Raw genomic sequence first — 14015 nt, 5'->3', positions numbered from 1 at the left:
AATTCCTACACTCAGTTCTTGCCTAAAAAGCCAGCCAGCTCTATAGCTTCAACTCGCTCTCCCACAGTCAAGGAAGTAGCAATAACTCAAAAGATATGCAAAGCAGAGGAGCAGATTCTGAACTGCACATTAATACACCTACAAGAAGGCTGCTTCTTTCCTGGCTCCATCTACGCTGCAAGCATGCAAGAGTTAATTTACTAGCTCATAAAAATGAGAAATCCTTCTTGAACACAGAACTGTGCTTTCTTGCTCCAGCCAGACTAGACAGGTCAGATGCCCCCACTGATTGCGCTGAACTTCACAGCTTTCCTTTACCTCCCCCTCTTAGCAATATCCCCTTTGCAGTTTTCTCTAGTTCTAACTAGCTCTCACCACCCCCACCTCCAAAATACCCCGACACCCTTCCCCTTCTACATGCTGAAGTTCTCAGGCGTAGCATGTCTGAATTTTCCCCTACACTCAAATACAAAACTGCTTTTTGGCAGTAAGAGAAACACACTATCTGTAGCATGCAGTCTTGTTAGTGACTCCTTTACACACATTTCCTTCCCTGTGCATCCATTTCACAGTCCCCAACTAGGATAATCGCCCCCTCTCAAGGCTATTAATCACTATGAATTCTCAGTGGTACAACATTTTTAACCACATAAAGCAGTACAAGATGCTGAGATTTCATTGAAGATTGGAAGGAGACAGTGAAGACTCTTATCTCTACAGTCTGGAAAACACCTTTGCTGCCATTAAAGCATAGGCAGGGTTCACATTTCTAAACAAGAGATGCTGCCAAATTATACAGTGGAAATTGTTGTTGTTACCTTTCCTGGTGGCACCACCTCTAAAGCAAGGAAAAGATTCCAGCAAACACCACAACAATGTTGGCCCATGTCAATCTCTGCTACAAGGGGAAGGAAAATACAGAAATTAATCTCCTTCCTGCAAACATTTGCAGACAACTGCTGTTCTCAGCCCGGTGTCAATGCTTACTGAAAATAGAAATGATCTCAATGAATGCTGGATGCACACACCCTGCTCTCTGTCCATTTAATCATGAAGTTGAGGAGATTACTCCTGGTGCACAGAAAGAACTCAGGATTGGCTGCCCAGCAGGGTAACAAATTCTCAAGGGTCTTACTGCCAATCTGAGATGCAAAGTAAATGAATGCAAACATGTATGTAAGCCTTGAGCAGAGAGGCAATGCTGCACTCATTGGGTATGACTACAGTGCCATTCTTAGGCCTTGGCAGGACCTCAGTAATGTCTTTAGCACCAAAATCTTGCCTTGCATGGGCTCCAATGGTACATTCCAACCCCATCCTCTGACACACACACACAAGATGGTGCTGCCTGTGCTCATTTCTTCTGATGCCAGAGGTTTTCACAGAGGAAAAACACCATCTCTTAAGTCACGCCTTATTATACCTGCTCTAACCAGATCAGTTCATGAACTTTTTCCCAATCATTATTTTGCAGTGAATGAAAACTAGTCCAGACCCACCAGCACGAGAGACCCCCCGGGAGCAGATATTTTCTGGCAGCTCTACACAGCCCATAATCACTCAACCCATCTAGCTTCCAGGTTACAGCACAGGCAAACACAGTTCAATTTGCATTCATAATGAACTGCAATTCCTTACTCAGACAGTAAGCAAGTTTCCTTCAACTTCACATTGCCAAGTTTGAGCTGACAGAAGAGCTTTAACCTGCAGGTGAAGAATTTAAGGCCATAAAGGCAAAATAAACACTAAAGTGGTATATTGCAATGGGGTTTGTCCCCAACACCGACTGCCTAACATGGACTCACTGATAAACCACAATCACAACAGCAACATGAGCTAAAAGTTCAGCAACACGAGCTACCATTTGTTACCTGCGAGATGCTATCTTAAAAGCTCATTTGGCATCATTTAAATGCTCACATTACTAATTGTGCTATTTGGGAAACAAAGTTAAATGGAATCAACTGTAACTAGTTTGGTGCAGCTAAATTCTTGAGGAACTTCCAGCAGAATGCCCAGCAGCTCTTTCACAGCAGCCCAGAATGTTGTGTTTAAGAGTGAATGTGAAGGTTTCTAGCAGAGCTGTACAGCAAAGCAGCAAAAAAAGCCCTCAAAACTTGGAACCCTCTCTTTTCTCTAACAACCTACTCTGAGACACCGCTGTGTTTTGTATCTGATACCACCTCAGCAGCAAAATGAATTGCAGCAGGGAATGACTTTGAAAAGACTAAAAGGCAGCTTTCCATCTGACCTGACAGATTTTTGGAACACTGGCTGGATGTTTTGAATAATATGTGTCATAAAATGCTTGGAATAATTAAGGATATTTAAATATTCATGTTCATATAACCCCTCCCCCCTTTTAACACGCTGCTACAGTTTTGAATGCACGGCCTCTGCATTTCTGTGATAAGAGATTATTTTAATGCCTTATAGCAGACTCAACTTGAAGACCACAGTTTGTTTCAGATAAGGATTATTTCCTAAGACCTTAAGAACCTCCCTTTAACAGAAAAGCAGCTGCCAGGTGATCCCTGAGTAAAGCAAATCCACTGATGCTGAACTCTGTCAGTGACACTCATACAATGACTCCACATCCATCTATCCAGCAGATAAATCCCTGAAAGCTTGTTTGCTAGGAGAAAAGAAACCTGGTCTAAACACGCACCAGATCTGCTACAGAGAGGGGTTTCTACACATCAGAAATACAAGTCCCAGTGTCCCACAAGGACAATTACTTCATTCAGCTTCAAAATGTGCAGGTCATGTCTTTGCCAATGAGGTAAACCTGAAGGTCTACTTCCTAGCTCTGCATCACTGCTTCCTTTGCAAGCTCAGCCTTCACCTCTCAGGAAACTTAATTATGTTACCATAAGGGTCAAAGTCCACAGGACCTTGGAGAAAAAGCCACTAATTGCTGCCTTATTTAGTCGGTCAATTTGGTCCAAAGCCATCACTGTTAACTCTGAAAATATAGCATTCATTGGACAGGTACAATTAACGAGGTAAAGTTCAGTTCAGTGTTGGTTAGCATCCCAGGTAGCCAGAGGGCATGTGGAAGGCACTCGGCTGAAAATCAATTGAAACAAAAGCCTCATTTTTAGCAGTAAAAGCATATGTCAGGTGATATAATTGAAGTCCATCCTGCCTAATTCAAAGCCCTTTGCAAGCACAAAACCAGAGCTGATTCACAGGCAAGTCTTGACAAACCATGAAGTAGAAGCTTTTCTCTGTTGCCAATAGCTTATAAAATGAACACTGTAGATGTTCCTCATGACAAGAAACACACAGAACAGGGTGTAGAAGAGGTGAAAAACAGCAAAACTGACAGCAGATCTCTGCTGAATGAGGTTGGTTTGTCTGCTGTGAAATCTCTCACCCACAGGTCAGCTAACTCATGTGCTGCCAAGCTGTCAATGCTCTATTCTGACACAACAAGACAAAAAAATGATATTAAATACAATAAAAACAGCACAGTCTCAAAGCTTCTCAAATAAGATAGCCATTGCTAAGGCTCCTCCAAATATCAGCCCAGGAAATAGTCCCTCGCTTGCCCTTTTTTACACTGCAGATTGAGCCCAACCTCGTTCCAATCTCAATGCAAAAAACAAATGGTACTTTATCAGTGCCTTATTGTCAGGGGTCAGGATGGGCCCTAACCTGCAAAATCATCACACAATAAAAATATTGCAAAATAATTGCACTATTTATTTTTCCTGCCTATGAATTCTTCAGTCATACAGCACTTCTGTTTTGCCCCATCGTTCCAGCCCTGCATAGTCTCCATACTTCCCCAGCCACTACTCTTGTAAAACTGGAAAGCAGACAGCTTTTTAGGCTATGTAACTGAGAAGCTACAAGAAAAACCACATTGTTCTGCACAGGCCTACCCCTCTTAGGCAGAAATTCCTATACTATCAGTTTGCCAGGTCTGAAGGCTTGTAGCATTGCTTTAAAGACCTGCATGGGCTTTTCAATGGGGCAGCTGATGCTTATACATATTGCTCCCTATGCTGCAGTCATCTCTGCTGCTGGATTTGTTCAGTCCTGCACCTCAGTTTGCTTTATGTACTCAGAAACTACTGCAATTTTCTTCCATATGTAGCATTAATATACTTCCAGTGCCATGCACCTCTGGAATATCTGCCCTGCCTCACACAAAGCATCAGTGTATGCTATTTCTGCTAACCCAAAGAAACAAATACCCCAAAAAACATTACAAATCTGCCACAGATCTGTAGTTTGGTGGCAATGAAGTTGCACAGCACAATTCTGAACATGTTGCATGAGGGCAAAACCTTGTTTGCCTTCAAAGAGCTTGCTGGAACGGGAGACTCAACAGGAATACACTGTATGTATAGTACAGAGTAGTATAGAACTGCTACAGCTGACACACACTTGATAAGGTAATTCCAATTAAAAGCAACAAAGCAGAACTGAAGTAGAAAAATACACAAGGGAAAAACAGCAAAACATGGAAAGTGATGTGAACTGAGGCCTGCAAATAGAGCACCACTCACAGCAGCGCCTTGCAATCATTTATTTTAAGCTTGGTTCTGCTACTTGCCTGCAGGGAGGAGGAAGCAGCCACAAAGATGCACTGAAGTTATGTGACAGAAAGAGGTAGAAAAGAATTATAGGGCTATTTTTAAAGATGCCCACGGTGCTGATTCTCTGCAGCTTTCCACATTTTTAACAAAAAAGAAAGAAGAAAAGCCTGGTTTGTGAGAGGAGGATTTGACTTCTAAGTACTGCTTTATAAAGACAAGTGATGTAAGGAGACCTGAGGAAGGGAAACAGCCAATGAAATGGCAAACTAGCCCAAAGACACAGCAACAGATCACAGTGATCATAATACAACCCTTGAAAATAACACCAGTTGGACTCAAAACTAGAACCAGGTGGTGAGACCTATTGCTATGCCTGAGCTAAGAGCTCCTATGCCATGTCAAGCCATGAGATGGAAGAGGTAACCAACTCTGACACGTTTCTTGTTACCACACGCACACTTCATCATATCAAAGGCACAGATTGGGTGATAAGACTCATACAAAGGGACACACTTGAGATGACAATGTCCTCGATCTCATATTTTCACTTAGTTCCTCTCTGAAATAAATTAAGATCAGTAGAACAAGAGCCTGAAATCTTCCAAGGCTTGGAAAAGAAGCCAGATGTAACACTGTCACTAAAAAACAACACAGAAAGGCAGCACTGACCTACTAGTGATTTTAGTTTACACAACGACAGGCTCCCCAAAGCACAAACATTAACAGATTTAACCTAAATCTCAGTTATCAGCAGAGCTGGAGGAAGAAGCTATTTGTGGCACCTTCCCTATCAAAATACGGAAGTCTTTAGGTCAGAAACACAATGCTGTACCACTACATTTGCATTTCAGGTATCCAGGTCAGTCATTGTGGGAAATATTTAGGGCTTCCCCCATCCTGACCTTCTGCCCTACTTTGCCATGTTGGCAGCAACACAGCCCTGACTAGAACCAGCCTCTTTATTGTGGATGAACTGAATTTTGTTTACAGTTCTCAGAGGGCTCAAGTCAACTGTGCTAGATTATACTTGAATTGCTCTACACTTCTGTCAGGTATGGCCAAATATGAGCTACTCTGAAGCAAAGCTCACTACATCCTGAACAGACAGAACATTCCCAGGACACATCTCCTCCCAGTTCCCAGCTTTAACCATACTTTCTTTACAGGGTGCACACCAGGGCAGGTCAACAGGGGTGTAGGAGAACTGCCCCCCCACATTAGCACCACCCAATGAAGTATGAGTAGCAACTGGAAGGGTAAAGAGCCGCTTGGCTGCACAGCCTCCTGTTCAGATTGCAGCTGGATCCAGTTTGCTCATTGCTGAAATTAACTTCTCCCCACAAGGTGAATTTCTCCTTGAGTCCAGGATCTGCACAGCCAAGTCTCAAGACTGGTCCCTCCCAGTCCAGAAGGTGAATGTGGCCGGAAGAAGAAGTCACTAAAGAATAAAACCCAACAGGAGTAATTCTGCTGCATGAATACTTCCTTTTTTGAGCTTGGCTAAGAGATCTGAAACTGCAGTTTGCTAACAGAGGGTGGAGAAGCCAAGGTAAGCAAAGGATTTATAACACCACAAAAGTCTTCCTCATTCTTAGTTACTGCTGACCTACAAAACAGAGGCAAATGCGCTACAAGAGAACTGTATGGGGCAGTAAATCATTGATTGGGGGCATTTGCTGAGGGACTTAATACGGATTAAATTGTATTGACGCCTAATATTTAAAGTTATTTATCTAGGAAAGAGTTCAAAGTCTGCTGCAGAGAAAAGTAACCCGCTTCTCAGGAAACAAAACAGGTCCTGACCCCATTTACAGGAAATAAACACACTGACATTTCAGGTGAAGTAAATCCAATTGCACAGGAGTACTAAGAGAGAACCCCATCTTCTTATTGCTCCCATTTCTAACTTGAGAAGCGTCATAATAAAATCCCACCCATAAATACCCACTCTTTCTTCTGATCTCCCCCCTGGTATCATCCTTAAGCACATTTGTTATCTGGCATTTTTCTACAAAGCTCTTTAGTCTGGGATCTGCACTCAGGGCTCTGCTAATTCTTGCCTTCTGACATTGCAGTAAAGCTCAGCCTGCGGATCCCAATGAGCCGGGCACTTCAGACAAGCTGCTTTGGCAAATGCTATTTCTTACACCCACCAAAAAGTGCATGACCTCAATATCCAGCATTACAAGAGGCCTGATTTGGACAGCACACAGATTCAGGCTTTTGTCAGCACAACCCAGGGATCAGCTGGCATCTCCCCTGGCACTACTCACAAAGGGCAACCTATCAGCCCTACACGCAATGGCCCTTCAGTGCGACTTCGTAAGAGCTGGAGCTTTTAAAATGCCACAGTCTTCATTTTATCTGTGTTTGGTTTGGCACTTTTTCCTCCAAGAAATGGGCCTATTAGCACCTTTTCTCCTAATCTTATGGTATTTTTCCAAGAGCACTACAGGTGTGCACCTGGTACAGCTTTAGAACTATGGAACATGAAGTTGTTTGCATGGGTGCAAGAGTGACAGGCTGCAGCAGGTTTCTCATAGAGAACAGCATATCCTCTCTGCTATTTTGAGGCTTTCATTTCTCAGAACTGACTGACAGATGGGTGAGGAGGAAGATGGGAATTTAATGCATGTTGCTTTTGGTAGATAGAAGCGTATTTTATATGGTTTCTTTTCTCATACTGCCAATAAGGAACAGACAAAAGGAAAACCAAGCTTCTCCTTCCCCAGTTCAAGCTTCTTACAGCTCTTCTAGTACCTTCATAGTACCAGCAGAATACACTTTTGCAGCTCCATCCTTCATAACTTTGGCAACTGCTATCAACACCACAGCAAGTCAGCAATGTGATCTGCAGTGATCCTTCCTGTAACATCACAGCACACCTTAGAACTTCTGCACATCTAATAGAAAAGAAATGCTACCCACTGGGCACATAGTATGCATTAACATCAGACCAACTAACACATGGGGGGACTGAAAGCAGATGGAGCACTGCATGACCACAACCACAGATCTAATCTTCAGATATGGATTCCAAGACACCAACTATTAAATATATCCAAGTCCATCACACACAGCTCACATGAACACCAGTCATTTCCAGCATACAGTCATCAGCACGTAAGGAATCTCACTGGTCCATCCCATGTGGGGGTCACCATTACAAACATACATTTTAGAGATCACTTCATCTGAAATATTTTCAGCAACAAAATAATTAACACAAAAGCAAGTGCTGCAGCTCTGAAATTGTTCGTGAACTTATTGTGAGATCAGTGTATCACTGGGTGTTTTACAGAAGGAAGTTAGGTTCTTGCTGATTAGCTTTTACAGCCTTTTTAAGAGGAAACTTGAAGTAGAAAGGTTCATCTGTTACTTTTGCAAGTTTATCTTCAGTATAATAGGCAGTTTTAATATGTTTCTAAATTTGCATTTTATAAACAAGTACTCAGCACATCAGCAGGATTACTAGGAACTTAAGAGATGGGACAAGGTCCATCCCACGCAGCTCTGACCCACAGACAAGTGATAAGGTTATTTACCAGGAAGGTCAGGTAAAAGTTGAGTTAAGGACACGTTAACTTCAACAGAGAACAGCTAACTTAAAGATGAATCCATTACAAGCCTGGTCCTAAAAGTTTCTGTAATTCAGCATACAGCCATGGCAAAGACCAAGGCTTCACTAGGCAAAGCTATTAAGCATGTATCCAGCTTCCAATGGACTCACTGATGAGCCAGCTCAGTGAGACCGTTTCTTTTCCTCACAAAAATGAGATATTTACTATTTCAGGCTTCTGGGAACATCCCCACAAATTAGACAATTCATCAAGAAATAAGCCAACAAATATACAGATGCCCTCCAAAAACTCAGTGCCAAGCAACAGCTTCAGTTTGACTCTATAATAGAGTTTCCTGGTTTGCTTGGAAGGGGAACCCACAGCTCTATTCCTGTTGCCTTGTAGCTAATGGCTCCTTTTACATGCAGTAGAAACACAACATGCTCATGGACAGAAGTGGAGGCACAGCCAAAGTTAAATACTAGACCTCATTCATGTCAGAGGCTCACCTTCTGTGGATGGAACCTCCAAAAGCACGGTTGCTTGCCTGCTTTATTTGGTGACACTTTTCAATCTTCCCACATACCCAACTTAGCTGTAGAGAAAAACAAAAAAGAAGCTGATAAGAAAAGATCAAGTGATATTCTGGTGCTTCCAGGGTACATTCCATCTAACCTGTCTAACACTCACCTCACATACCAGCCCAGGAGTGGCAATAGTCTTGCAGCAGTGGCACAAGAACAACCACGTTGGGACCATCAAGTCCTGTAAGAGACAGAACTTGGCATCAACACAGCAGCTTTTGAAAGGAGCTTTTTTGGGGGGGTTGGAACTGAGATGGTTAGGAAACATACAGAGGGAATCCTAGCTTCAGTTTGACTTATTTCCAAATGCAACTTGAATTTCAGGTGCCCGATGAAATTCTCAATGGACATTTTTGTTTGATGGAACAAAAGGTCCAATAAAAACAGTGTTTCAAAGTTTATGGCTTTCTGAATGAGAAGCAAGGGTTAACTACATGAACACATATCCAAGGAGGGCCTCAGTAACTGCAACAAACATCACCATTAATATTGTCTGCTTCTGCTAACTGGGAGACTAGCTAACAGCTTCACATTGGAAAAAAAGCAAATACTACCCAGCTTGAGAAGGCCTTATTTCAGAACACAGAGCCACACAAAGCCATCAACTGAAGAGATCTTTGTAAGGATCTCATCATACCTTTTCTTCCAAGGTAAGTGACCCTGGACTCAGTCAGTCTTATCAGCAGTCTCAGGGAAAGAACAGCCTTCCAGACCGGAGGGGACTTCACAGCTACTCCAGAAGGTGCTTGACTTCCAGATTTCAGAGAGGGCTGGAGAAAGAGCTATTAGCAGTGAACACTTCAAAGAAAGAATTAAATACATGATCACACCACCCCTCTTTGTAGCCACATCCCTCCTATACCAGGAGCCCCAAGCCTGAACACAGCACTGCAGATGGGTACAACCCTCTGTGGGTGCAAGAGCACCCCTACTGGGCTGCAAGCACACACTGCTGCCCCATGTCCCACTTACATCCATCAGAACCCAAAGCTCCTTCTCTGCAGGGCTGCTCTCAAGGACATCTCCAAGTCCATACTCCTACCTGGGATTAACTTGACCCAAGTGCAGCATCTCTCACTCAGCCTCCTTTGACTTCATTTGTTCCTTCCTTTCCCCTTGTAACTACCAACAGAACATGAAAGGCAACACGGTGTGAAACTCGACTTTTCATTAACACTCTTTCATTTCATGGGGGGAAAAAAAACCAACACATTCTGAAGCCCAAAGCAGTTTACTTATAGCTGAAACACACTTGTTACGAAAACCACAGTGGTGGAAAAGAGAAAACTTCTAGTAGAATCCTGCACATGTATATTTGTTTCAATCCAAAGCAGAAAATTACTTCCATTAGAAAACTACTGCAATGAAAAATAGTCACATTTTATTTGCTAATGCCTCCCAGTCTGCCTTTTAAAACTGTAACACACAGAGCACACAGAGGTAACTTTACCACCTCTCTAGATATTTTCCTGTGGATATTATGGAGACAGCATCTCATTTTCTCAAAGTCCCTTCAAAATAACTGAATTTTTCCCAAGGTGGGGTTGCAAAGGAATCAAAACAAACCTTTTGCTTCTGGGAGCGAGCTCAGAAAACGTGTAATCAGCAAACTAATAAGGTGAGGGCAAATGAACCAGAGTTGAGGGCTTCTGTCTGAGCTCCTTGGCACTGAAGTCTCACCCTCTAATTAATACACTCTAAGGCAAAATGAGTAAGGACAGATTTGTGTTTAGGAACCAGGAAGGAGCAGGTTCACAAACTTCTTCACGCATAAGCAATTCAGTAAGTATTGCAGAATGAAAAGAGAACTGGCTTTGTTGTTGGAAACAGCTGGCTGAAGCCTACCCGCATGGTTTGCCCAGGCATTGTACTGGCTCACAGTCAAGCAATTTCATGTTGTTCTACTTCACCTGAAACTAAGGAATGCTGTGCAGAAAGAGATGGAGCAGGAGCTGATCCTCATCCTTCTGAAGCAAAGCCCACTTCACAGCCAGGCCCTCTTGGCATAAAAACAGCAATGATAGAAGAGGTATATTCCATTTAAGGCTCTCAGAGCACTGGACACCAGAAGCTACACCAATTGCTGCAGTCATCACTAGAGGGAATAATTTAAGTGCACTCTTTGCTCCCAAATCACAACTCTAAAGACTCATAAGGTCTCATAAGGCCAGCAAGCCTCATTAAGGTCATGAAGATTACACTGAAAACATGCATGGCATTGTGGAATTGTCTGGTAAGGCTCAGACGTAAGGCTCTAAACTATACCTAGAAGATCCTCACAAATATCGTTGTATCAGATGTCAAAGAGGCCATACAGAATATATCGTTAAGTGTGGGCCATTAGTGGCCTCACATCATTTCTGCTTTACTGACTTACCAACAGAAACTCTAAAATTAGTGAAGAATGTTAAGAACCTCAGCTTATCTCTCAGGCCTACACATTATTGATAGCTGAGCATGAATGCGCTTCAACCAACTAAAAAAACCCAACAAATATGATTTATCCACAACACAGCTGATCACATGCATCTCTAACTACATACACATCCGAACTGCTGTCTGCTTTACTTAGATGCACTCAATAGTTGTGCTTCTATCTCTTCAATCCTCTGGGCAATACAGTTCTTCTCTATTTCCAGCAGCAAGGCTTCATCCCTCTTTATGGTCCAAGAACGTAACAGTTCTGAACACCGCTGAGCTCCCCACACTTCTTTGTTGCTTGCAGCCTATCACAGAAAGTAAAAACAAAAGCAGAGTGTAAGCTCAATTGACAGCATCAAGCTGTATTTACAACACTGAGTCCAGTGGGCAAAAATCTGGGCCAGGATCAACTGCTGCCAACACCATGCACTGCCTATACAAGAGCATGAGACAGGCTGCACCTCACATGCTGACAGCATCCTTAGGTGCTGGTGGAAGACTACACAACAGAAGACAATTCGTACCACAAGTGATTCCTCCTGTTTTCTCAGCTCCTTTTCCAATAGATCCCCATCTTCTTGCAGACTCATGGCCTGGACTGTCAACTCAACAAACGCCTCATTTAGTTCATCCAGCCTCTCCTCCAGTTGTGTAACCGTCAGCTGGAGAGAACATAACATAGGAAAACAAACATATTCTATGACAGCAGAATCTTTTAGTAGGGGTCACTCTTCAGGGTAGGCAGATAGGCAGCTCCAAGGAGACAGGTCATGTCACAATAGCAAGTCATGGAGATGCATGAGAATCCTTTAAAAGAGGGTTTTAAACATCTGGGATTGTTCTAAAGCTGTCAATGGACAATTGTCAGAGAAGAAATAGCAAAAAGAAATGACTGACCTTAACAGGGGAGTCTGAATTTCTGCTGAAGTTACTTTCCTGTGTATTTCCCATCCTGTTTAAGATCCCCTCTCGCAGATGAAGGCATTGGTACTTTTGCAGTCTAGATGCCCTAATGGAGAGAGAAACACAAAAGGAATTACAGGACGGAATTTTCGGAAGGAAGGGAAGATGGAAAGACTTACCAGTGTCCCTTGACACCGAGATGTGGTGCTGCTCTGCTGCTCAGAAGTTCTTTGGGCGCTGCCTGAACATCAAAGCAATCAGATGAGCCTGAGGGGTCCTGAAGTTGGAGCCAGAAAACACACAAAACCCAACACATTCAAGCAATACACAGCATCACAACCCCATTGATGATTCTCTCCAGCCATCATCTAAGTTTTGCAGGTAAATTAACAAGTAAAACTCTTGCTCAGGCAGCTTATGATCCTAAATAAAGAAGGCCTAAGAGTTAAATAAGTAAGCAGGTAAAAAAAACAACAGCATAAAGGTGAGGCATGGCCTGACAGCAGACACCTGCAACTCACCTGCCCTTCCACTACTTTTGCTTTACTTTCACTGTGCAGTGAGGGTAAAACTGCCACCATGTTCTGTCCATGGACCTGCTGCTCCACCTCTTGTTTCATGCTCTTATGCTGAGCTTTCCCAAGCAGGATTTCCAGAGCTTTCATCAACTCCATTGCCTCTTGCTGCATTGCATCTAATGGAACCCAACAAGTGATTCAAATGGACAGCTACAGGAGCACACAATTGTTATCATAACCACAGCAAACCTAAAATCAGGCATCTTTCTTTGGAAATCCCATAAGAAGGCTCCCCAGAACACCTCCTGGGAAGGTGACCGGATAGCACTGCATTCATTATGCTCTGCACAGTGCTCCTCTTACCTGCCTGCCCTGCTGCATGGAAGCTGCTGCTGCAGTGTTTATCACACTGTTCAATGCTCACTGCTGCCTGGCTGCTGGCTGCAGATCTATGCCCACAAATCCTTTGCCTGGCAAAGACTTTCAGGCCTTCAGCATCCAGTGCTCGCACCATGTCCTGTTTATAACAAAGCAGTATTGTACTTTAGAATCCTCAAAATCCATTTCACTTTCTGACTCTCATGCCAGACCAGAGATTAGCATAAACTTATGCTAAAACAGAGCACAGCAGGGAGCAAGACCTATCATTCAATAAGCTGCCACTTGCAAGCTTCAGCTTCAAGACCCTTTTTCCCACAATTCTTTCTTCACACTGACCATGAGACCTTGAATCTGCTGGCTGATTCCACTGTAAAACACCAACACATCCCTCCTGTGCTTTGCCAGCTGCGATGCCAGGTGCAAATTCTGATCTTCCAACTTATCGTACAGGGTGCGAACACTGAAATCCTCCAGGTCTCTCACTGCACAGCACCCTTCTGAAACACAAGGTAAGTCCTTACTGACCACAGATCCATTTTAAGTTACTTCCCAAGGGGCACCGACTGTCCCAGAGGAGGCAACAGCTTTTTGTGTACTGTGAAGAACCACAATGGGTTGAGGAATGATGTGTAAGGGAAGGTCTGATTCCTTAGTAAAGGGAGGATGACACAGCGTTACTATCAGCCTCTAACTTGCCCATGTAAGCTGTCAGGGTGCTACTTCTGTACTGTATTTATAGCTTTGAGTGGTACTTTATCCACCAGCTGCTCTCAGCACCAATAGATAGTGCCATCTGCTGGGCTCTGGATGCGCTCTGCTCTGTGAACATCCAGAAATCCACAAGATGAGGTCATGCCTTGAAGGCTAAAAAGGCCCATGAGTCACATGCATTCAGAGAATAGAATTAAGTAGAATTAGCAACAGAATAACCCAAGGAATTACTTTAAGGATCTTAATTTTATTCACTAGTCATGTGAACACACTGGTTACTTGCTCTTCTACCATCTGGGGAAGAAAACTCTGATCCATCCCCATGACAGGAGGTTACAGACCTCAGATGAAGAGATTAAATAAATCTACAAAAGAAATACATGCACG

At 43.2% G+C, this 14015-nt stretch overlaps 1 protein-coding gene across 1 annotated transcript in view; it reads right to left on the bottom strand.

Moving 5' to 3' along the window:
* The window catches only part of LOC107324095 (zonadhesin-like), a 115532-nt gene that overhangs the window by 34904 nt on the left and 66613 nt on the right, over positions 1–14015 (bottom strand). The window contains exons 71-79 of the mRNA XM_032449129.1: positions 13254–13414; positions 12900–13053; positions 12540–12712; positions 12198–12295; positions 12013–12124; positions 11640–11777; positions 9332–11420; positions 8801–8875; positions 8620–8705 (exon numbers count right to left, since the gene is read on the bottom strand). Coding sequence (XP_032305020.1) covers positions 11259–11420; positions 11640–11777; positions 12013–12124; positions 12198–12295; positions 12540–12712; positions 12900–13053; positions 13254–13414 — 998 coding nt within the window. The 3' untranslated portion in view covers positions 8620–8705; positions 8801–8875; positions 9332–11258. The remainder of the gene's footprint in view (positions 1–8619; positions 8706–8800; positions 8876–9331; positions 11421–11639; positions 11778–12012; positions 12125–12197; positions 12296–12539; positions 12713–12899; positions 13054–13253; positions 13415–14015) is intronic.

This window comes from Coturnix japonica, chromosome 24 (assembly GCF_001577835.2).
Source record: "Coturnix japonica isolate 7356 chromosome 24, Coturnix japonica 2.1, whole genome shotgun sequence".
In the NCBI taxonomy this organism is placed as follows: Eukaryota; Metazoa; Chordata; class Aves; order Galliformes; family Phasianidae; genus Coturnix; species Coturnix japonica.
This window is presented reverse-complemented; position numbering and strand designations above follow the sequence as displayed.